This window comes from Myxocyprinus asiaticus, chromosome 27 (genome assembly GCF_019703515.2).
Source record: "Myxocyprinus asiaticus isolate MX2 ecotype Aquarium Trade chromosome 27, UBuf_Myxa_2, whole genome shotgun sequence".
In the NCBI taxonomy this organism is placed as follows: domain Eukaryota; kingdom Metazoa; phylum Chordata; class Actinopteri; order Cypriniformes; family Catostomidae; genus Myxocyprinus; species Myxocyprinus asiaticus.
The window spans coordinates 27,291,562-27,314,191 of NC_059370.1; the positions used below are offsets into that span (position 1 = coordinate 27,291,562).

The window sequence follows — 22,630 nt, forward strand, 5'->3', positions numbered from 1 at the left end:
ATTTCCGATATCAGAAGAGAAAAAGTGGTATCGGTGCCTATATCGGATCCCTACTCAAAACTCCAGATTTAGACGGATGGCAAGATTGCCATGAAATACAGCCCATTAACCTTGAGAGGAAGTCAAGAACAACAAAAGGTCACCCACATGTCCCACACTCATGGATGAATGCACCCAGCCACTTTAATTGCAAAGCACAACAATACAATAAATCAGCAGAGCTGGGCTAACATCGTCCCACTTACTCCACACGCCTGCTACACGCTCCATCAAAACACAAGCAGGTAGTGCTGATGGTACAAACTATGGCATAATGCCTCAAATCCCTTTCCTACAGTCAGTCAGAAAACACTTACCGATCTCCATCTCAATGAAATTGGCCTCCTCCGGCAGTGCCCGCGGCAGCACCCCTGGATCACTGAAGCTGGTTCTGAGCAGCATGGCCATTACGAAGAGGAAGAGCAACACCGCAAACACAGGGATGGCAGGAGACAGGTGCACTGCAAGATACGGGCACCTGTAAGGGACAAATGCAAAAACAACTGTTACAAAGGAGGGCATGGTGAACATGGAATTACCAGCACATCAAGTGAAACAGAAATAAACATCTAGTTTTAATGTGAAATGTGTCATTTCTGTTTCACAACAGACACTAAACAGAATTGCAATCTCTTTATTTGAACAGCCCAACCTAGCAACGTCAATCAATGATGTGAGTTTGGAGCGGGACTATCCGTTTTTGAACAATTGTAGGCAGGGGCGTGTTTGGGAAACCTGTTTGGAAACAGTCAATGGGCCTCAATCATGAAACACTATTTATAAAATAATTAACAATTTAACTCCCCTAAAGACATTCTTTTCCCAACAATGAAGCAGTCAGGGACAATGTTTACTATGAACTAGTGCTGTCAAATTAAAATTTGAATATTAGTCGAATTTAAGTTAAAAAATTAAAACAGTTTGTCCGGAAAGGAGTTAAATTTGGAAATATGTGTCTCGAGATCCTCGCGCTCTATTTCATTCTGTTGTGCTCCATCTGTTTGAACAGCCCCTAGGCTCATGGTCTGAACCACTTCACCACAGAGTACAACTGAATAGCCCTGCTATCTTGGAAAATTTCTACCATACATACAACTGTAATTAATGAAAAACACTGTGGTATCGCAGTTATTATGAAGCCTGAGTCTGGGGTAGTATACTCTGCTGACTTTAAAGTTCAAATTTAATTCGAATATAGATAATCTTTAAGGTGAAAATTCAAATGTAGTTTCTCAGCCCAGTTGACAGCCCTACTATGAACTACTGTGATTTCTCCATTTCACCGGCAGACAGCCATGTAGAGATGAATTTGGTTGTTCCCCATTACTGCGGATGGCTTTGGTCCTGTAAAAGTGCCTCCCTGTGCTCAGACTGCAGCAGATTGGCCGACTCCACAGGCCACTGCATTTAGCTATTAATAGGGTCACTCTGGCTCTCCTTATCCACTCTCTCCTGCAATGTAGACCAGCTATACTAAGGTAATGTATGGCTTTTACATCACTATAATGGTACACCTCATCACAGGACTGTGCATACAGACTCGGGAAAATTTGCAACATTTAGCATTAAGTAAATGAAGAGGAGTCTTTACAATACTAACTATAATACACTTCAGTGAGAGAAGATATGGCTAGCCCTAACAATGCAAAAGCTAGCAGAAACACATTGCAAGTGTTTTATTTGTCACTTCCTTCTGAAAAATGGGGAATGATTCCATGTAGTAAACAACAGTGTTCCATTTGAGACAAATATACTTTATACACAATGCGTCAAGAGCTCATTATACGATTGCTTTGGCAACACTAGCTAGTTGCTAGAGTGCAACGGGTGATTGCTGGGTGGTTGCTTACAGGACCAAGTCAAAAGAGAGTCAAAAGTCTTTATGATATTCTTGGGTCACCCCTTCATTTTAAATCTATGGGATTTTTTTTTTTTTTTTTTGCACATTTTTATAGTCCAGCATGCAAAAGTCCAGTCTTTTAGAAAAGTAATAGCACCTCTCTCCACAACAAGCCACAAGATTTGAGGCATCAGTCAGGTTCATAACACAAACGGTGGAGGACGAGTGAGAACACATCGGATAGGGTTTGTTAAAGCACACCAAAGTTAAAAACAAAGCTGTAAAGTTGAATGTTTGACTGCCTAACCCTAAGAATTAGCATTAATGATAGTCAAACTTATCATAGCAAGCATCACTAATTAGCAACAGAAAGATAATTTCCAGTCAGACTACACTGTACTGGGTCCAAAGTTCATCTGCACACATCACACTGGTGTGTCAGCATACCTAAACCTTCAATACATTGGAATTCTACCTGTGAGACGGGTTGGTTTAGTGTGATCTTTTCAGTTTTAAACTCAGGAATCTGAAAAATTAAAAAGGAGAAAAAAACATTCAGAGCATATAGCTGGTCGATAAAACTTTCCAATGCCCAGATCCTGTGTAGAATGCTGCAGGGTAATCCATATTTTATTGTGAAAGCACAGTGTAAGGGAAGAGCAGGGCGAAACAGAGGAGAGCGCTGTCTCTGTCTGTGTCTCTGTCTGTGTGTGTGTGTGTGTGTGTGTGTGTCATGTCTCTGCTGATGACTTTAAGCATCCTGGATGTGCTCCATTATTAGTTCCTATCACAGCTCTGAGCTTGCCAGACATTACCCAACATGCAGTGCAGGATATGACCTCTCTCCTCAATAATCAATACCAGCGATAAGCAGCTTCAATATTAAAACTGAAGTGTGTCATTTTTGTGCCAATAGTGTCAACAAATGGAATTGCAAATATATTAACTGTTTTCAAACAGGTTTCCCAAACCCTCAGGCTGGTCGGGAAGCTCAAACATACTGAGCAATGTTTTGATAGTGCCACAGAGCTTAACTGTTTAAACTTTTCAGGGAAATCCATCCACAAATGAATTAGTTGTCTGTGTATATTAAGCTGGGATTACACACGTCACATCACCATTAAAGTGCAAATTCCTGGGGCCTGGGTAGCTCAGTGGCAAAGATGCTGGCTACCACCCATGGAGTTCGCTAGTTTGAATCCCAGGGTGTGCTGAGTGACTCCAGCCAGGTCTCCTAAGCAACCAAATTGGCCTGGTTTCTAGGGAGGGTAGAGTCACATGGGGTAACCTCCTCGTGGTTGCTATAATGTGGTTCGTTCTCGGTGGGTGGTGAGTTGAGCGTGGATGCCGCGGTGGATGGCGTGAAGCCTCCACGCGTGCTATGTCTCTGTGACAATGCGCTCAACAAGCCTGGTGATAAGATGCTCGGGTTGACGGTCTCAGACGCAGAGGCAGATGGGATTCGTCCTCCGCCACCCGGACTGAGGTGAATCACTATGTGACCACGAGGACTTAAAAGCGCATTGGCAATTGGGCATTCCAAATTGGGAAAAAAAAAAAGTGCAAATTCCTCATATATCTGACACACTGAGGTTATTTAAAAGGAATAGTTCACCCAAAAATGAAAATTTGCTGATAATTTACTCACCCAAAGGCCATCCAAGATGTATCAGAGTTTCTTTCTTCATCAAAACAGAATTTAAGATTTTTAGGATTTCATTTCAGGCCTCCTCCTCTAAACAATGTAAGTGAATGTACTCCATTTTTTGACGGTCCAAAATGCATATTTAGTGTGCATCACAATAATCCACACGACTCCAGTCGACAAATACAGTTCTTCTGAACCCAAACGATTGATTATTTTTAGAAACAAAACAATACTTATATACTTTTTAACTACAAATGTTGGCTTCCGTATGTCTCTGTGACACGCGCTCATGAGAGGGATGACGTAAGCTCGTTGGTAAGGTCACGCGTCACGTGGAAGAGGATGCAGGAAGTGCATCCTTTACAAGAGAAACTGGCACAGACCAAGCGCTGTTCACAAACCAAAACAATTTCAAAACAATATAAAATAAAATAAAAAATAATAATAATTTTTTTTTAAAAAAACACATTACTGCAGTAAATAACCATCCTTTATTTCGGAGCAATGCCGTTGCGTTATCTACTTGTGCTTTTTCTTTAGCAGAAATATATAGGCTATATGACTGTCAGGAATTCAAGCCACACAAGTTGTAGTTAGTGAAATCAAGTGCAAGAGCATTTACTGAGATTCACAGGATTTACAGGGTTTACACAGTGAGATCAATGGTACAGGTGATATCACACAGAAGAGAAGCCTCACAAACTTATTTATGCAGGCAGTGATGAGCGAGTGTATTGAGTGCAGATGCAGTGAATTAGAAATTAGAAATGAGGAGCGGAGCGCTGAGGGAGGTGGAGGCGTGACAATGACAAAATTTTTCACACATACCCGAGTTCGCTGGAAAAACAGCACGGCACAGCCGATTAATTCAGATATAGACCCTTTGTTTCTTTCGAAGATCTGAAATCCTCAGGGGTAAAATGTTCACTGCACACCCTCCAATATTTCAGAGAATGTAGGGGTGTACTGATATCCAGGTTCAGCACGATAAGCCAGAGCTTCAATCACTCATAATCATGTATAGGCAATCAATGAAATTTGAAGTTGCTCCTTCCCTTGTAAACAATGACGCTCTACCTGCCTCCTCCTCCACGTGACCTTACCAACGAGCTTACGTCATCTCTCTCATGAGCGCATGTCACAGATGTATGGAAGTGAACATTTGTAGTTAAAAAGTATATAAGTATTGTTTTGTTTCTCAAAATAATTGTTGGGCCTCATGTATTCAGATAGAAGACAAAGGCAGGCCTAATACAGTCGTAAAAACCTAACTCAAGCCCCCACCTTCCAAGTCGTAAATTATACTGATAAAAATCGCGTCAAAATCAAACAAAGGGAGTCCAAAACAGACTACAAATCCATGAAGCCTTGCTCACTAAAGGATCGAACTCTCACCTCCTATTGGATGAGGCACACAACAGAACGTCCCTCAAACATGACATCATCAGGAGTTGAAATACCTCTGAAATGCTTCCAGAATTTACTTCCAACGACTTTGTTCACCGAATATAGACGTAGCTTTTTGCTGCTCTCAGGTGCAACCTCGTGGCACAAGGAAGTAATGTCCGACTTGAAACTGTAGCCATACAATCTCCATCTTGCTGGACGAGTTGAGATTACTTTGTGTTCAACCAAACACTCTAATGGATCCGAAGGAGACCGCCGAGCAATTCGCATCTTCATCCGTTTGCCTACAGAAGTGAAGAGATTAAAGATTTCTCTTCCATCTTCAATCAAGTCGACATTTCTGAGTTCTCCGCCAGCCCGCCGAGAATCAACAGCCGTACCGCCCGCCGATAATCAACAGCCGTACCGCCCGCCGACAATCAACAGCCGTACCGCCCGCCGACAGAGCGAGGAAACGGCCTCCCGTCATCACACGAGCCTCAAGGAACCGGGTCAAAGTTAAAGGACGGAGGAAAATACATTCTACCTGTGTCCTCATGCGATTCAAGTAAGAGGTTTACATCTGGGCAGAGATAGAATATTATAGTGTGTTATTCTTGTGTTTCAAGGTTTTTGCTTGTACAGTTTACGGATCACCATGTCCGCTCATTATTAATACTCAAGGTATTAATTATCACGATTTTGTTTTGCTGTGTTGTGGTCCAACCAAATTGGATTGTTGTGCAATTTTGCCATCGTGGGTGAGACAGAAACTGAGTTCATCCATTAAAGAGTCAAATAACGCAGGACTTTTACGAGCCCCGCTCGTAAAACCGCGTCTCTGAGTGATGAACACAGCTGCTTTCTCTCCCACTATCACGAAATCGGCTTTAGGGCTGTCACTTAATCATCTCTCTCTCTCTCTCTCTCTCTCTCTCTCTCACTAACCACACTGACACACACACACTGTCACACACACCTTATGTGTTATAGGATTATTTTATTTTCATATCTAATCATATCACTGTTTAGTTTGTAGTTGTAAGTCGGAAGTTTATTGACTGCATTGTATTAATTATTAATTGATTTTACTGCATAAATAAACTTTGTTTATATTACAAAGAGAAGTGTTTTGGTTTGTTTCGCATACGCCTGTGTCATGCTGACGGGATGACAGTGCTCGGATTCAAACCTTCATTCATTGTTTTTTTTCCCGAAAATCGATATTCTTCGGATGTCGATTTTCCTAAGAAAACAATCTAATATTGAGACTGTTTTAATATTTGGTTACTAGTCCCTGATTCCAGGGTGGTGCCCCATCAATGTTAATCCTTATTAATATTCTATTGATTTTTGATAATTGATAATTATCTTTGATGATTGTTGAATTTGAATGATCAATAAGCTAGTGTTAATTTTAATTAATGTTTCATCGATGTTAACAATTAACGATTATCTTTGTTAATTTTTTTTTTTTAAAGGATTAAAAAAAACTAACATTGATTCTCATCAATGTTCTATTGATTTTAATAATTAGTAGTTATCTTTGATAATTATTAATTATTGCTAATAACCAAACTTGCTCCTAAACGTAGCACACTACATTTACTGGAGCCCCATATGAGATTTTAATGAGTTAGATCCAATTTAATATTAATTAATAACTACAGAAATAATTATTATTTCTGATAGTAACACTGATCTAAACAACCAGTAAAGCCCTACATAATCAATCGTTTGGGTTCAGAAGAAATGTATTTGTCGACTGGAGTTGTGTGGATTATTTTGATGCACACTAAATATGCATTTTGGACCGTCAAAAAATGGAGTACATTCACTTGCATTGCTTAAAGGAGGAGGCCTGAAATGAAATCCTAAAAATCTTAAATTCTGTTTTGATGAAGAAAGAAACTCAGATACACCATGGATGGCCTGAGGATGAGTAAATTATCAGCAAATTTTCATTTTTGGGTGAACCATTCCTTTAACCACGCTCTATTCCCCCCATAAAACCATGCAATAAGCACTGTATGTATTGTGCCTGAATATGCATAGTAAACACTTTTACTGCTTAATAAAACAACACGGAAAAATTAAGTGTTTGTATTTCAGCGGAAGACTCTGAAAATGTTTTGCAAACACACTTTTTCATAATCTGCTTGATCATGAAATGTAAACAAATGCTTGTAGTTCAAATCATGCACAAAGTCCTTCCTGTTACTCTGTTCTTGCATCTCCACCCTTTGGTTTACCTTTACAGTTTCTCCTTGGTGAATTATCTGCTTACACAGTTCCACAGAGAACAAGGTGAAAAGGAGCGTTTTCCACAATTAAGACAACATCAAGCACAACTGCAGAGTTTTATGGCTTTGTTTGAAAAGGGCTTACAGTGTATTCAATAGAGTTGCTTCATTGGTCGGCCTGGTCTCTAGGTGGAGGTCAGTGAAGGACAGGGGGAAGGGAGGCCTGACAATCATCATTACTGATAGTGCTTTAAGCAAACATGCACCGGAAAGAATAATGAGAAGGGAATAAAAAAAACGGATGCTGACTGAAAATAAATATAGATTGCATATTTGATGCACAACCTGGTCCAGTCTCAAACAAATCTAAGGACAAATATGACAACATTATATACTTGAAGCATGTTTATTGATCATGATCTGTGATGTCGAATACTGTGTTTATGTGCAATGACCTCTTACATTCATATGTATGCTGGCTATAATTTGGATATACTCTACATGCCATTAATACAATTAATACTTTGTTCAGAGAGCAAAAATCAGATTTTTTTTGGCATATGTGACTAGTTGTTTGAAGTCTGAAAAGCAAAACACAAATAAAATACGACCTTTACGAGCCAGATCCAATTAATTTCAATTAAAATGCATTGCAGAATGGTGAAATCAGATTGGGGGGAGGAAGGATCGTCATTTCTGCAACGTGTATGTAATGTCATCCACAAAGCACGGTAGTGTCTTCATCTGTGTATTCATTTTAACTTACATGTGGCGTTCAATATGTCATGACTGAGCAGAGGCAAAATTTCCAGTTTTTCAATCCTCTCTCTTAACACAATGACAACTCCTCTCTTATGTCTCCAGACATGGTGATTAAGTCATTACTATGGCAACCTATTATACACTGGATATTGACTATACCGTCTGAACAAACGAATCAGATTTCATTATTTGACAGTGCAGAAGTCCGTCCTAAAGATCGTATTTGAAAAACAAATGCAGTGTAAATAAAGGAATAGTGTCCCTCATTGACACACAATGGTAACTACTGTTACTGTACCTAACGATGTTACTGGACTAAACAATGCTTCATTTTACTCCACAGAATATGTGTACAAATGCAATGAATACAGAGTGAAAGTGTTTTTCTTTTTTTTTTTCTCCAGTTAAATTTCTGTGGAAACAGATCAGTTCCGGAATGTCTGAGTATGTACTTTTAAACCAAAAAGTAGGTCAAACTGATAAGGAGTGAAAAGTAAGTAAATGGCAAGCTGGGGAAAAAAACATTCAACATGTAAATAATCAGTTCATCTATTTGAGTTTTGCAATGCAAAATTAATTAAAACATCATATGCAATAATAGTGTTAACAGTAGCAAAGTGGGGAGAGATTTGCAATTGAACAAATAAACTGTAATCCGGATCTGATGTCAGTGGCTCTTCTCTGTGTTGTGGGACTTTTAAGAGTGCTTAAAGTACACTAAATATATGTAGTGTAGTTGATCTAATAAAGCAGAATAGAGATTTTAGCTGCGTCACTCAGATAAAGCTGTCAGATGAAGCTGTTGTAATGTTCTGCAATGCTGCAAGGCTAAAAAATTCATGCACAGCCTCTGTTAATTCTTCATAAAGAGTTTGCCCATTTAAGTGAGTGATTCCCGAAGCAAATAAATTATGCAATACCACACACAAAAAAAAAAAAAAAAAATTTGCCAAGACTCCAGTTTTACACTCACATAACAGAGGGACACACAAAAAAAAGATAAACAGCTCTCTCGTTTTTGTCAAGACAGCACCAGACAGTGGCCTTCTTGAGCTCACACAAGACAAATGCTTTGAGGTTCTTTCTTTCAGCCAATTCTAGTCAGTTAGTTCTGTTGTGTTGTGTCTCTGTGACTTCAGTTGCTCATGTTCCATACATGGCCACAGGAGGAGGGAAATTCCTGTCCACAAATGCATAGCAGAAATTGGAGATGGCCTGATATTTACGATCATTTAACATTCACATACAACCAAAATTCTTGCAAACTGCTCTGAAACTAATCAAGTGTCACCAACAGGCTGACAGAATCTATTAGAGAGTGAGTCATGACTGTTTTTGCATTGTTGATGACAATACAAGCAGCATAAATCTGACAATGAAGATAGGCATGCTTTCATTTCTAACTCACACCATCTCAGCTGTGCAGACATTAATGCAGCATTGGACATGCCAAAAACTGCAAAGACAGCTGAACTGTGCATGTAGAGTCTTTTACATAAAGTAAATATTGACTCAACGACCAGTTGACTACTTTTTAAGACTAGTCAACTAGTAAAAATGAGTAGTCATGCAAGCCCTAGTTCCTAAAATTAAAATATATGAATGCACAAATTACTCTTCCACATCCCCAGAGTGGTATCACAGCCAAAAACAGACAAACAAAGACACATAAGGAGAGGAATGGGTGGGGTGCAGGCCAGGGGGAGGAGGGAGAAGGAAAGAGGAATAGATTCTCCCAAGCACACAGTCACAGAGCAAAAGACAAAGGTCTTTAGAAAGAACAAAGTCTAGCCCTACTAATCAGTCTTGTACTTGGTAGCTCTGTGGAGGGATGAACTGGCCTATAAAGGCCAATGAGGACATAGTAGTGTGAGCATGCAACAAAACTCTTAGAATAATTCCTGCAAATTATTAGATAAGAAGCTGAGTGCCAGCAAAGAAACAAGGACAGTCGCTAAAAAAAATAGCCTCTCTGATTTGGATTAATTTCCATCTAGGCTGCTCATGGGCAGTAAGATCAGTAATTCTTAGAACAGATACAAGTTTCACAGACACTGCCTTTCTTTTATGCAATGTCATACTCTGCATTACTTAAAAGGTACAGTGCACATTCATTTAGACTTTAAATGTATGCTAGCTATAGCCTAGTAAAAAAAAAAAAAAAAAAAGAGATCCTATTTGATATGATCCCACATACCACAAATTTATCGAGCCGATTACGCTCAAAAGCTACTATTTGACAAAAAAACATTCCTGCAACCAATGACATTTTCCACAAAGTGTTTCAGATAAAGGTATTCATGGCATTCATGTCAGTTTCGGTTTCAGTACAAACAAAAGATTACACATTCTAGAGCTGGTTGAAGAAAATGCTTCAAAAAAAAAGAAAAACTGGAATGGTAGGAGCTCTTTTCAATGGGGGGAAAAAATCCACTTCCTCAATTAGCTGGTCAACACCAAGTAACACACAGTTTGCAATTATGCTTTTGCACTTAGCTTAGTCTCTATGCTAATATAACTGCCCATGAGGAGTAATTATGGGTATCAGCAATATGAACACGGTGTGCTGTAAACTAAGCTTCACACATGACTGTGAGTTACACTGGCGGCCAAAAGTTTGGAATGATGTACAGATTTTGTTGTTTCGGAAGGAAAGTGGTAATTTAATTCACCAAAGTGGCATTCATCTGATCACAAAGTATAGTCAGGACATTACTGATGTAAAAAACATCACCATCACTATTTGAAAAAAAGTTATTTTTGATCAAATCTAGACAAGCTCCATTTCCAGCCGCCATCACTCCATCACCTTATCCTTGAGTAATCATGCTAAATTGCTAATTTGGTACTAGAAAATCACTTGCCATTATATCAAACACAGTTGAAAGCTATTTGGTTCATTAAATGAAGCTTAACATTGTCTTTGTGTTCGTTTTTGAGTTGCCACAGTATGCAATAGACTGGCATGTCTTAAGGTCAATATTAGGTCAAAAATGGCAAAAAAGAAACAGCTTTCACTAGAAACTCATCAGTCAATCATTGTTTTGAGGAATGAAGGCTATACTATGCTTGAAATTGCCAAAAAAAAAAAAAAAACCTGTAAGATTTCATACAAAGGTGTACACTACAGTCTTCAAAGACAAAGGACAACTGGCTCTAACAAGGACAGAAAGAGATGTGGAAGACCAGATGTACAACTAAACAAGAAGATAAGTACATCAGAGTCTCTAGTTTGAGAAATAGATGCCTCACATGTCCTCAGCTGACAGCTTCATTGAATTCTACACACTCAACACAAGTTTCATGTACAACAGTAAAGAGAAGACTCAGGGGTGCAGGCCTTATTGGAAGAATTGCAAAGAAAAGCCACTTTTGAAACAGAAAAACAAAAAGAAAAGGTTAGAGTGGGCAAAGAAACATAGACATTGGACAACAGATAATTGGAAAAGAGTGTTATGGATCTTAACCCCATTGAGATTTTGTGGAATCAGCTAGACTGTAAGGTGCGTGAGAAGTGCCCGACAAGACAGACACATCTATGGCAAGTGCTACAGGAAGTGTGGGGTGAAATGTCACCTGAGTATCTGGACAAACTGACAGCTAGAATGCCAGGGATCTACAAAGCTGTCATTGCTGCACATGGAGAATTGTTTTGATGAGAACTCTTTGAAGTTGTTTAATAAGTTCTGAAAAAAAAAATTCTAATTGTAATAGTAATTTTTCACATTATTAATGCCCTGACTATACATTGTGATCAGTTGAATGCCACTTTGGTGAATAAAAGTACCAATTTCTTTCCTTAAGAGCAAAATCTGTATATTATTCCAAACTTTTGGCTGCCAGTGTATATCAGTCTGACCACTGGCTAGGGGCAGGCCAACCGTTTCCTGTGCGCTGATGAACATGCCAAATGGAGGATCCAAGATATGGGCAGGGCAGGGCACAACACTCAATCTCAGGAAACACAGACCACATGCGTCACTGTCCACACATGGGAGCTCATATCCACCCAAGAGAGCTCACATCCAATGCAGAAGCACAACCAGGATGTGTTTTATCAACATGGACACCAAGCCACTTCCAAATATATTTGAATTTCATTTATTTTGCAAAAATGTGTGTAATAAACAAAAATGTGCAATGGTCTTATTTGTTTCCTTTCTATCTATATCATCAGGTGAAAGATCTTGTGTAATTTTAAAGATCTTTCAATAGCAGATCTACATTCTACAAGGTAAGAAGTATTTTGAGTGTCATGTTATAGCTTGACATCCAGAGGTTAGAAAAGGTTTAAAACATTAAAGGAATATTTGTGGGTTTAATATAAGTTAAGATCAATCAACAGCATTTGTAGCATAATGTTGACTACCACAAAAATCCATTTCGATTTGTCCCTCCTTTTCTTAAAAAAAAGCACAAATTTGGGTTACAGTGAGGCACTAAGAATGGAAGTGAATGGGGCCAATCTGTAAATGTTAAATACTAAATAAATGTTGACGTATAGCCACAACACGTAAACAAGATGCATGTTAACATGATTTAAGTACGCTAAAATTGCTTACTAACCTTTTCTGTGCAAAGTTATATGCAGTTTTACAACTTTGTTGCCATGACGACCTAATGCCTTAAAAACGACAATTTAAACGTATGTTTTTATACACCATGAGTTTAAACACCATTATTCCGCTAAAATAATACACAAGTTTTCACAGAATAATTAATGCAAGTGCTTTTATACAATTTTAAGCTTCACATTTCTGTGTTTAAACCCTCCAAAAATTGGCCCCATTCGCTTCCACTGTAAGTGCCTTACTGTAACCTTTTGGCTTTTTAAAAATAAAAACGAATCGATTTTTTATGGTAATCAACATTATGCCACAAATGCTGTCGATTGAGCCTAACTTGTATTGAATATCCCTTTAAATCGTCTTCATAAACTCATATAATTGGAGGTCACACACAAGGGGTGCAGACAATTAACCAAGCATATGTTTCTGAAGCAAAAATGTGCCACCCATAATGCATTGCAATACTGGCTTCTCTGGAGCTTGACTGTTGAAGTAAAGCTATTGCATAAAAAAAACTTAATTTCAACTGGCCCCAGAATACAGTTGTCATATCCGAGTAATGGCCTATATAACTTCCAAACAATAAAAGCTCACAGTCCTACATTTGATACACATTTTTGATTGGCGTTTTCTGGCAGGTGGCACTAAAATGGTCAAAAACGTCATTTTTGGACGGTTTACTAAAAGAATGTATCATTTTTACAATGGCATTAAACAAAAGCCATTGGCACTTCGCCACCAGCTAAAGCTCTCCTGTTGCAGCGTCGATGGTTCTAATGGAAGCGTTTTAGTTGTGTCGCGTCGCGAGCAATGTGGACAAATAGTGTCTAATAACCACCACAGACTTAAATGAACTTACTCAAAGGCGAAGAACAGAGAGCAGGTTCCAATGATGAGAAACAACGTCAAGTAAAATACTCCTTTCTGCCGAGCCATCATAACCCGTCCATCGCAGCAGAATGTGTTTTTCCCAGGTAATTTCTCCCATTTTCGAGTTGCCTTCCGTGTTATCATGATCGCCGACATGGTAGCAAATAAACTGATCTTTTGAGCCTTTTGCCGATGTAATCTGAAATAAATAGATCGCAGCCGTGTCCACTAAATTATTAACCTGGGCGGAGGAAATACTAAAGACAAACGTGAACGATTATCAGCAATGCGGTTCAAAGAGCTTCTGTATAATTCTTCCTTCAGGTGCGAGATTTGTTTGTAGGTTTCTCCCCGTGTGTTTCCTCAGGAATCTTCAGTGTTCAAGTCTTTAAATCATCAGTCCGTCGCTCTACATATCTGCCCTCCTGGGCTCAAAATCCATACAAAAAAGAAATCTCATCCACAAGCGAAGATGTCCCATAATGGCTTTCAAAAAAATACACTTTAAAGCAGTTAAAAGAAGTTTAAGTTTAGATTCAAATTAGATCAAATAAACGTGTGAATGCTGAAAGCACATCTGGAGATTGGACCTTGACCGACTGTCATTCAAGTCGCTGGTTAAAAAAGCGTCTATCCCGACAGGATTCTACGATCCCTTTTCTCTTAAAAAGATTAATAACTAAATTAAGGAAACCCTATGGCGATTATACAGAAAGTATTTGTGTTAGTCAGAGTATAATCTTTCCTTCAGCTTCTCCCTCGTAAGATGCGCGAGCAGGGCTGGATTCTCTTCGGGAGCAGGAAACACGCCTAGATTGAAATGTCTCTTCTTAAAGGGCCAGAACCTCACTGTACAGGGAACAAAGGAATTTTGCAAGCTGTCCTCATAATATCCAGACCATCATTAAGCCAGTCATTCAAAAATTACTTTTGAGTACATTAATTGCACGTGTCACACCTTAAGATATCCCAAATAAAAGGCACTTGTTAAAAAATCATTTAGATACACGATTAATCCTGTCATTTAATCTAGGACTCTAGGATTTTTTTTTTTTTTTTTCATGTGTCAAGAGATTTTAAAAAGATACAGGATAATCTAATATAATCAGGGTTGGGAGGGTTACTTTTGAAATGTATTCCACTACAAATGACAGAATACATGCTGTAAATGTAATTTGTAACATATTCTGGTAGATTACTCAAGGTCAGTAACGTATTCTAAATACTTTGGATTACTTCTTCAGCACTGGTAGATTTTTTCACTTGTTTTGACTATAAAAACTCTGCCAGTACAGTAAGACAAAAATACACATGTTAAAAATACATTCTCTGAAAAACCTAAATATCTTATGTAGTGTTGTTTCTAAAACAAGATAAATCAAACTGATCTTGTTTAAAGTAGTTTTAGATATTTTTACAGGAAAACAATAAAAAAAATTATTATCAAGAATATGATTTTTGCCCTAATATCAAAGGTCTTACTAGAAAAAATAAATTATGATCTAAGGTGAATTTTCTTGATAAAAAAATATGATCGTGCCTGGTAACGTGCATGTAAAATGGCTAGAAATAGCATTTTAGCTTAGTGTAAAGCTGACAATTAACACAAGGTTTATTTCTATTTCTTCTGCTCCAAACTAACTTCAAACTTACTTCTCTGTCTGCTCGTATGAATGTAACACATCATAAGAAAGTGTTTCACCGCTGTTCAGATGCACTTTGGATTGCATCATTTATATGTATAAATGTTTTCCATCTGAAAGGACTAAATATTAAATGAAACAAATGACAATATAATGCAAAGTAATCTCTTCAGTAATCAAAATACTTTTTAAATGTAACTGTGTTCTAATTACCAATTATTTAAATTGTAACTGTAGTGGAATACAGTTATATTTTGTATTTTAAATACATAATCCTGTTACATGTATTCCGTTACTCCCCAACCCTGAATATTATTTAAAAAAATTGTCTATCCTTTGCATACAGTATATAGTCTGTATTTTTTGTCTCTTATGTCTATTTATTGTCTGTAACAATGTGCTACTGTGTTGTTATAAATAGTGTTTCTACGCTGAATGTTCACACCGGAAAACTACATTTATTTTTTTTTATTTTTTTCTGCCCTGAAAAGAAAATGTCAATAAAACCAATTTTGACCTATTAATAGAATGTTACCTGGTGCAGTTGCATGCTTCTTTATTTCTTTTTTTTTTTAAGTGGTTTGGGTATTGTTTTAGGAATAAATGGTAACTTTTACTTAAACAAATAGAGGTGAAACACTGGATCAAATCAAACATATAGACTGTAATTTATATATACAGTAATAGTATGGTTGAGTAACCCAGATTAACATTGTAGTCTTTTTCCACCTACAGTAATTGCTCAAGTGATACTACAAAAGATGCTCTGTGTATTTTTCACTGTTTATGCACCAGTGATGATTGCATTAGTAATATATCTCTTCTGATCTTGCATGTAAAAGAAAGGGATGCCAGCAGGATCTGCGTAATCTTGTAAATATGTAAAAATGCTCATTTTCAATTTATCACTTGGTAACATCTTTTATTCCCTTCATCCACCCACACCTTGGGACACCCATCCCGAGGTTCACTAGCTGCTGTAATGCCCAGATCCACCTCTGGCCTGCCATCTACCCCACACTTTTGCCCCATCTACCACCACATAGTCTGTACAATGCCTGCCATAAACACTGTCTGTCCTACACCACCTATATCCCTTTGTGCATATCACATGGACTCCTATGTCATTAGAAGTCATAATCATATTTAATTCACCAGAAGGTGTTCAGTCCCTTACTGGCTGGCAGTAGCCACCACTAGTGGATGTAGCAGGTGGCAGTCTGCTTGTGGCAGGCCACAAATAAGTCACTATTATCATTAATACTATGTGGCATCTCATCTGATCAAAGTAACATTTGTTGTATGCATGTATGTTTTGTAAAAAAAAAAAAAATACATACCAGCTTGAGGAGGTCAAGACATCTACCTTTTTTTCTTGCTACTGTTGTCTGTGGCTTGTTTACTCCTGGATTTGTAAAGGAACTATTCTCTGTAATGCTGCTTTAAACGATATGTAATGCAAAAGCAAGGCCGTTTTCAAGTAAATTGAAATTAAAAAGTTACATCTACAAAGTGTTTGTGTGTGTGTGTGTGTGTATATATATATATATATATATATATATATATATATATATATATATATATATATATACACACACACTACTGGTCAAAAATTTTGAAACACTTACTCATTCTTTATTATAATGTTTTTTCTCACATTTTAGAATAATAGTAAAGTCATCAAAACTATGGAATAACATAAATGGAACTATGGGAATTATGTTGTGACTAAACAAAATCTAAAATAAATCAAAACTGTGTTATGTTTTAGCATCTTCAAAGTAGTCACCCTTTGCCTAGAATTTGCAGACATGTACTCTTGACATTTTCTCAACCAACTTCTTGAGGTATCACCCTGGGATGATTTTTAAACAGTATTGAAGGAGATCCCAACTATGTTGGGCACTTATTGGCTGCTTTTCTTTATTATTTGGTCCAAGTCATCAGTTTTTTTTTATTTTAATTTTTTTTATTAAATTTTAGTTTTATAATGAAATAAATTAATATGGTGGCACAATTATATTTTTGTCTACAAAACTAATTTCAAACATGTAAGCATACACCTTCAGATTTAAGATCATAAGAAACATTTCAATCAAGTGTTTCAAAAGTTTTGACCGGTAGTGTATACACAGCTGTAGAAATTTTGGAATTTGGAGACTGAATAATGAATTTAACCTAAAGTTACAGGCGGCAGTAATGTGCTTCCATTACAAATGATATGGGCTTTAATGAGATTTTTTATTTTTTATTTATTATTATTAATATTTAGAACATACAAAACCAACGTGAGGGGTAAGCACAGTTGAGAATTCAATTATGTTACAAAATTAGGCAAATATCATAAAAATTACATAGTGAGACAGTTTTGAGGGCTTTGGAGTTGCTGGAGGCAATGAGACTGTCCAGGTAGGATTTAAGATCCTTACAAAAAATGAAAAAGTAAGGCTTAGTACCCTGAAATTTACATTTGTAGAAGAATTTTTTTTCCAGAAAAATAAATAAGTTTATTAAAAAATATTGGTCCTTTACACTTTTGTCAAAGTTGTGATGACCAAACAAAACATCTTTGTATAACAAAGATAAACTCTGTGATAAAAATATACGTACAAAGATACAGAAATCCTTCCAGAACAAAGTTGTATATGTGCATTCCCAGAAGAGATGAGAAATAGATTCATCTTCAGCACTACAAAAGGAACATAAAGAGTCAATATCTGGAAACATCTTTTTTAAGTAGAGCTTAACAGAATAGAAAATATGAAATAATTGATAAGATACATCCTTAACCTTATTGGTTATTAAGTATTTAGATGACAAAGTCCACACTTTCTTCCACGGAATGTTGACAAACTGGCCATTCCAGTAGGACACAATGTATGGGAGAGAAACTATCTCATTCTGAAATAGTTGTCTAATTCTCCTGTTCCAACCAGAAGAGTTAGATAAGAAACAGATATTCCCAATAGTATCAAAAGGATGAGCAACTGACAAAATTAAAAAAAATAAAAAAAAATTGGGATCTAGCTGAGTCTTTAAGAAGTGTTATGGCCCCATAAGGAATGGCGTCCATTACAATAGCAAACTCTCGTGGAGTGACAGGTATATCATACATATTCAAAAACTCTGAATAAGAATACAAGTGACCATCAGCGCTAATTAATTGAGAGACCAAAATAACATTATTATTGACCCAATCTGGGAAAAACAAAGACTTATTTTTATAAAGAATATCACAATTATTCCAAATAAAGTAAGGGTGAGGGCTAAAATTATGTTTATAAATCAGGTGCCAGGCCAAAAGCACTTGTTTATGAAAATTTGAGAGTTTAAGGGGCAATTTAGTGATGTTGTAGGTACATAACAAAAAGAAAGGGAGACATCCCACCTTAGAGAAAACAAGATTAGGAAGAATATTCCAAAATGATTTGGGGTTTGTTAAATACTGTTTTAACCAATTTACCTTGAAAGTATTATTTAAGGAAGCAGAATCTAGAAAATGTATTTATAACCACAGACTTCTTGACATTGTGCCTCTTACACTTCCACAAAAAGCCAAATAGCACTCTGTCAATGTCTGCACATACAGATTTATCCATGTATAAAGAGAGGTGTAAGTCATTCTTGAGGTACCCTCAGCTTTAGCAAGGAGGGTTCGTCCTCTCAGAGATAAATCTCTCTGTAACCACGAACTGAATTTCCTCTTAGCTTTTTCAATAACTGGGTCAAAGTTCAATCTGCATCTGACTTTATCTTCCTTACATATGGATACACCTAGATAGGTCACCTGTGACTTAACTGGAATACTGTAAAGAGAGACAGAAGGATTTAATTAGATATATCTATCTGCAGAGCCACAGGTCACAGCAGTCTCAGGCCGGAGGTTAGAGCAGAGCTAATGGAGCTGATGTTTGAGCCACCTACTGTTTGAAGTGTCATTTCTTACATTTGTTTGCTTTATTACATTTCAAACGTGCTGTTTTCATATCGATTTCCATTTGATGATTATCTTAAACATTTAATGGTAACACTTTTCAATAAGGTTCCATTGTTACCATTAGTTAATGCAGTAAGTATCATGAATGAACAATGAACTATATTTTTAACCATTAGGCTATTTATTAATCTTGGTAATGTTAATGGATAAACACACAATTGTTCTTTGTTAGTTCATAGTGCATGAACTAATATTAACATACAACTTCTAATTTTAAAAATATATTAGTAAATGTTCAAATTAATATTAAACAAGATTAACAAATGCAAAAAATGTATTGCTCATTGTTATTCGTGTTAACAAATTTAGTAAAATAACGTTGACAAATGGAACCTTATTTTAAAGTGTTACCCATTTTACTATTTTATGAGATAATATGATTTCCATCACATTCATGATGTTACAAATTGTACATAAGAAAGGAACAAAGCATGAGCATTTAATGTTATTGTATTTAATCATATCAAATTAAAAATAAACTTTCAATTTCAAAGCCTGACAAAAATGTACATTGAACAATTAGAAAACGAATAAGAAATGTTAATATTGATGAAATAGAACTAAATTAATAATTTAAACAACTTGTAAACAACAGCAACATTTGAACAGAAACACAAACTTTATACAACAAATAGATGACTTAAAACACATCAAAAGAACACCTGACTCTTAGGCCCATCTTATCATGTAATTCCAGGAAACAAATCTCCATGTCATTCCTAAAAAGAAAATGTGAAGGTCTCTCTGGAAAGTTCTGGTTCTTCAAAAAGATTGCGGATGGCCCATTTCTTGTCCACTTCTTCCAACTGTAGGAAACGAGGTCCTGAACTGCTGTTTATTCCCATGTAGCCATTTCACAACTGTTTTGAGGTCTTTAATTATTGGTAGCTTCTTCATTAGAGAGGAGTAATAATTACATTTTTGGTTTTAATATTTGCAACAACACCTACATATACAGTATATATATATGTGTGTGTGTGTGTGTGTGTGTGATACATATAAATCCATACAGAACTATATGTGTATATCTATATTTGATACATACTGTACCTCATTGCTGCTGGGAGTTCCTTGTTCTCCTCTTGGAAGTGACTCCTGAACAAATGCTTCTGTCCTGTAACAAACATTTTTGGTTGATTTACAATTGTCGTTCAGGGGGTGGCTAGAGTGGTCTGAAGGGAAATAGGGAGATCCCTTTCAGAGATAATTCCAAAGTTCACCAAAATAATTAGAGCCCACCATTTACTTATAATGGAATGGTTTACTTGAAGATAGAAAAAAAGACCATTTTAAATATCAGCTGCAACAACTGCATGAAGTCCAATTTAATTCCTTTAAGTGGTAGTAAATTACTTACAGAGGTAAAAACAAAGGGTGCACCCAAGACAATGTGCTGCGCATACCGAAAAACAGCAAAAACAATTTCAAGAACAGTTCAAATTGCATAAAAGTACTACGCAAATATGTGTTTACAGTATCATATATGCCAAGTTCAGCATGATCCATACTCTACCAGTTGAGCTACAGAGCTTCTGCATTTCAACAGGCAGAGATAGTGCAAGGATGATAGTAACGACAATGTTTTGGTTTGCCAAGTCAATAGACTGAATGCACTGCAAGTTGTTTTCAATAAAAGCATCTGCCAATTGAATAAATGTTAAAGCACATGTCATTATTCTTTCTTTCAACAAATATTTATAAAGCACACAAATTCTAGGTTTACTTATGTCAAAAACATGATTTCCCTATATTCCTCAACATCAACATGAAAACCCCACAGTCTGACTACTGGTGTGGTCACTGTTGCACTGGTGTTTGATGGTGTGTCTCTGACTATTGGCTTGGGCACTGTTGCAATGGTGGTTGGTGGCATTTTGGCTGAAGTGGGATGCTGTTTATGTTTACAAACATGTGAATGATTTTCAAAATCGTCTCTGTAGTTGCTCAGTACAGACAGTGGAAATGGAGTGATGCTCTACAGCCCAAGCCACATCTGTGAAAAATAAAGTAAATATAAATATTTGTGCTACATATATTGACAAACAACCCAAGGTGTTTATATATCCATGGACTACTGCCTTGTTGGAGTGGCTTTTGAGATGCAATTTTAATTTGCCCAGTCTTGTCGGCTTAAACACACTTGCCATGCAAAAAGGGCAGTGAAAATCGCTGCAACAGAGGTAATGTTTGACATCTCCAAATCGTAATATGTCTCTTCAAGGGGGAAAAATGCACCACACGCATTGGTCAATTTCGGGAGCTTTTGACAAATGCAACAAAATTCTTACAGCGCTCAAGAGTATTAGGAGGCTACCATAAACTAACAAACCATAGGCCTAAATAAAACAAAACAAAACAAAAGGGCACAACCCATTTCTATTTAGAAATATTAAAAAAATAAAAAGTTTCAGTGACTTTATAGGTATGCCTATTTACAAAACACAATCCGAAGGGTATCGAAATGTCCCCATAAAAATATTTTATTTAATAAAACATGTCAAAAAATTCAAGCTTCAATATGAATAACACTAAACACACCTACAGATTTAGTAGTAAGCAACAACAGAAACAATAGCGCATCGATATATCAAAATGACAGATATGATGGAATCACATCAATACTGAATTGTGTCAACATCTTTATAATGTACAGTCTATTTTATAAACAACTACTGTCATCATCCACCAGATTTAGCTAACAACTATTGATAAAGCTGGCTAGCTAGCTAACCCGACATAGGCTATCGTATAAATGCAGTCAATGTATCATGCAAAGAAAAGTGATTACTTCAAACTACAGTCTCGCATAGTCAGACCTATATCCACACTTTGTTTTAGCCCTGTTCCAGCGCTGGAGAGTCTTCTTCTTCTCTTCGTTTTTTGGCGGGTTGCAAACAACTTTTAAAGGTGCATACCGCCACCTACTGTACAAGAGTGTGTATCACCATGTCACTTAGCTCATATTCTATTATTCAAATCTTGTGCTTTTTAAAAAGGTAAAAAGTGCCCTCCTGATCTCTCTTCTTCCTTCTTCCTCCCCTTCTGTTCCCAATACCCCTTTTAGATCCCACGGCCGTCCTGTTTCTCTTACTTTGTCATGTAAGTTCCTTCTATCAGATTCATATATGGTACAATGCATAATGACATGTTCTACATTTTCTTTATCTCCACAGTTAGCACACTTATTACTATTTATTTTCCCTAGAACAGTCAACGTACTATTTAATCCTGTGTGATCTAATCTGAGTCTTGTTATTATTATTTCCTCTCTTCTGTTCTTTTCTTTATAGATCTTTATTTTAACTGATTTTTTAATTTTATAATATCTCCTTCCTTTTAGATCTTCATCCCACCTATTCTGCCAAATCTCCATTCCTTTATTCTTAATCAGGGCTTTCCCTTCTCCTTTTCCTAATGTAATTGAAATTGAGATTTTTTTTTTTTTTGCAAGCAAGTCAGCACCCTCATTTCCTTCCAGTCCCTCATGAGCTGGCACCCAACAAAACTTCACATCAATACCATCTCCATGGATCCTATACAAATTTTGAAATAGTTCTGTGATAAGATCTTCTCTATCACTTTTCCTCGATTGGATGCTTCCCAAAACAGCGATTGAATCAGTGCATATAACCAC

General features: G+C 36.8%; 1 protein-coding gene and 1 long non-coding RNA gene across 2 annotated transcripts in view; both read right to left on the bottom strand.

Moving 5' to 3' along the window:
- The window catches only part of LOC127417701 (palmitoyltransferase ZDHHC9-like), a 35,950-nt gene extending 21,752 nt beyond the window's left edge, over window positions 1-14,198 (bottom strand). Inside the window, exons 1-2 of the mRNA XM_051657874.1 lie at window positions 13,346-14,198; window positions 357-517 (exon numbers count right to left, since the gene is read on the bottom strand). Of these exons, the coding sequence (XP_051513834.1) occupies window positions 357-517; window positions 13,346-13,512 (328 nt within the window). The 5' untranslated portion in view covers window positions 13,513-14,198. The remainder of the gene's footprint in view (window positions 1-356; window positions 518-13,345) is intronic.
- A 4,874-nt stretch (window positions 14,199-19,072) lies between these two features.
- LOC127417718 (uncharacterized) lies at window positions 19,073-21,882 on the bottom strand. The gene is made up of 3 exons (XR_007893319.1): window positions 21,785-21,882; window positions 20,047-20,110; window positions 19,073-19,887 (listed from the first exon to the last, which is right to left on the bottom strand). It is a non-coding gene; the product is annotated as an uncharacterized LOC127417718 (long non-coding RNA).
- Window positions 21,883-22,630: the final 748 nt, after the last annotated feature.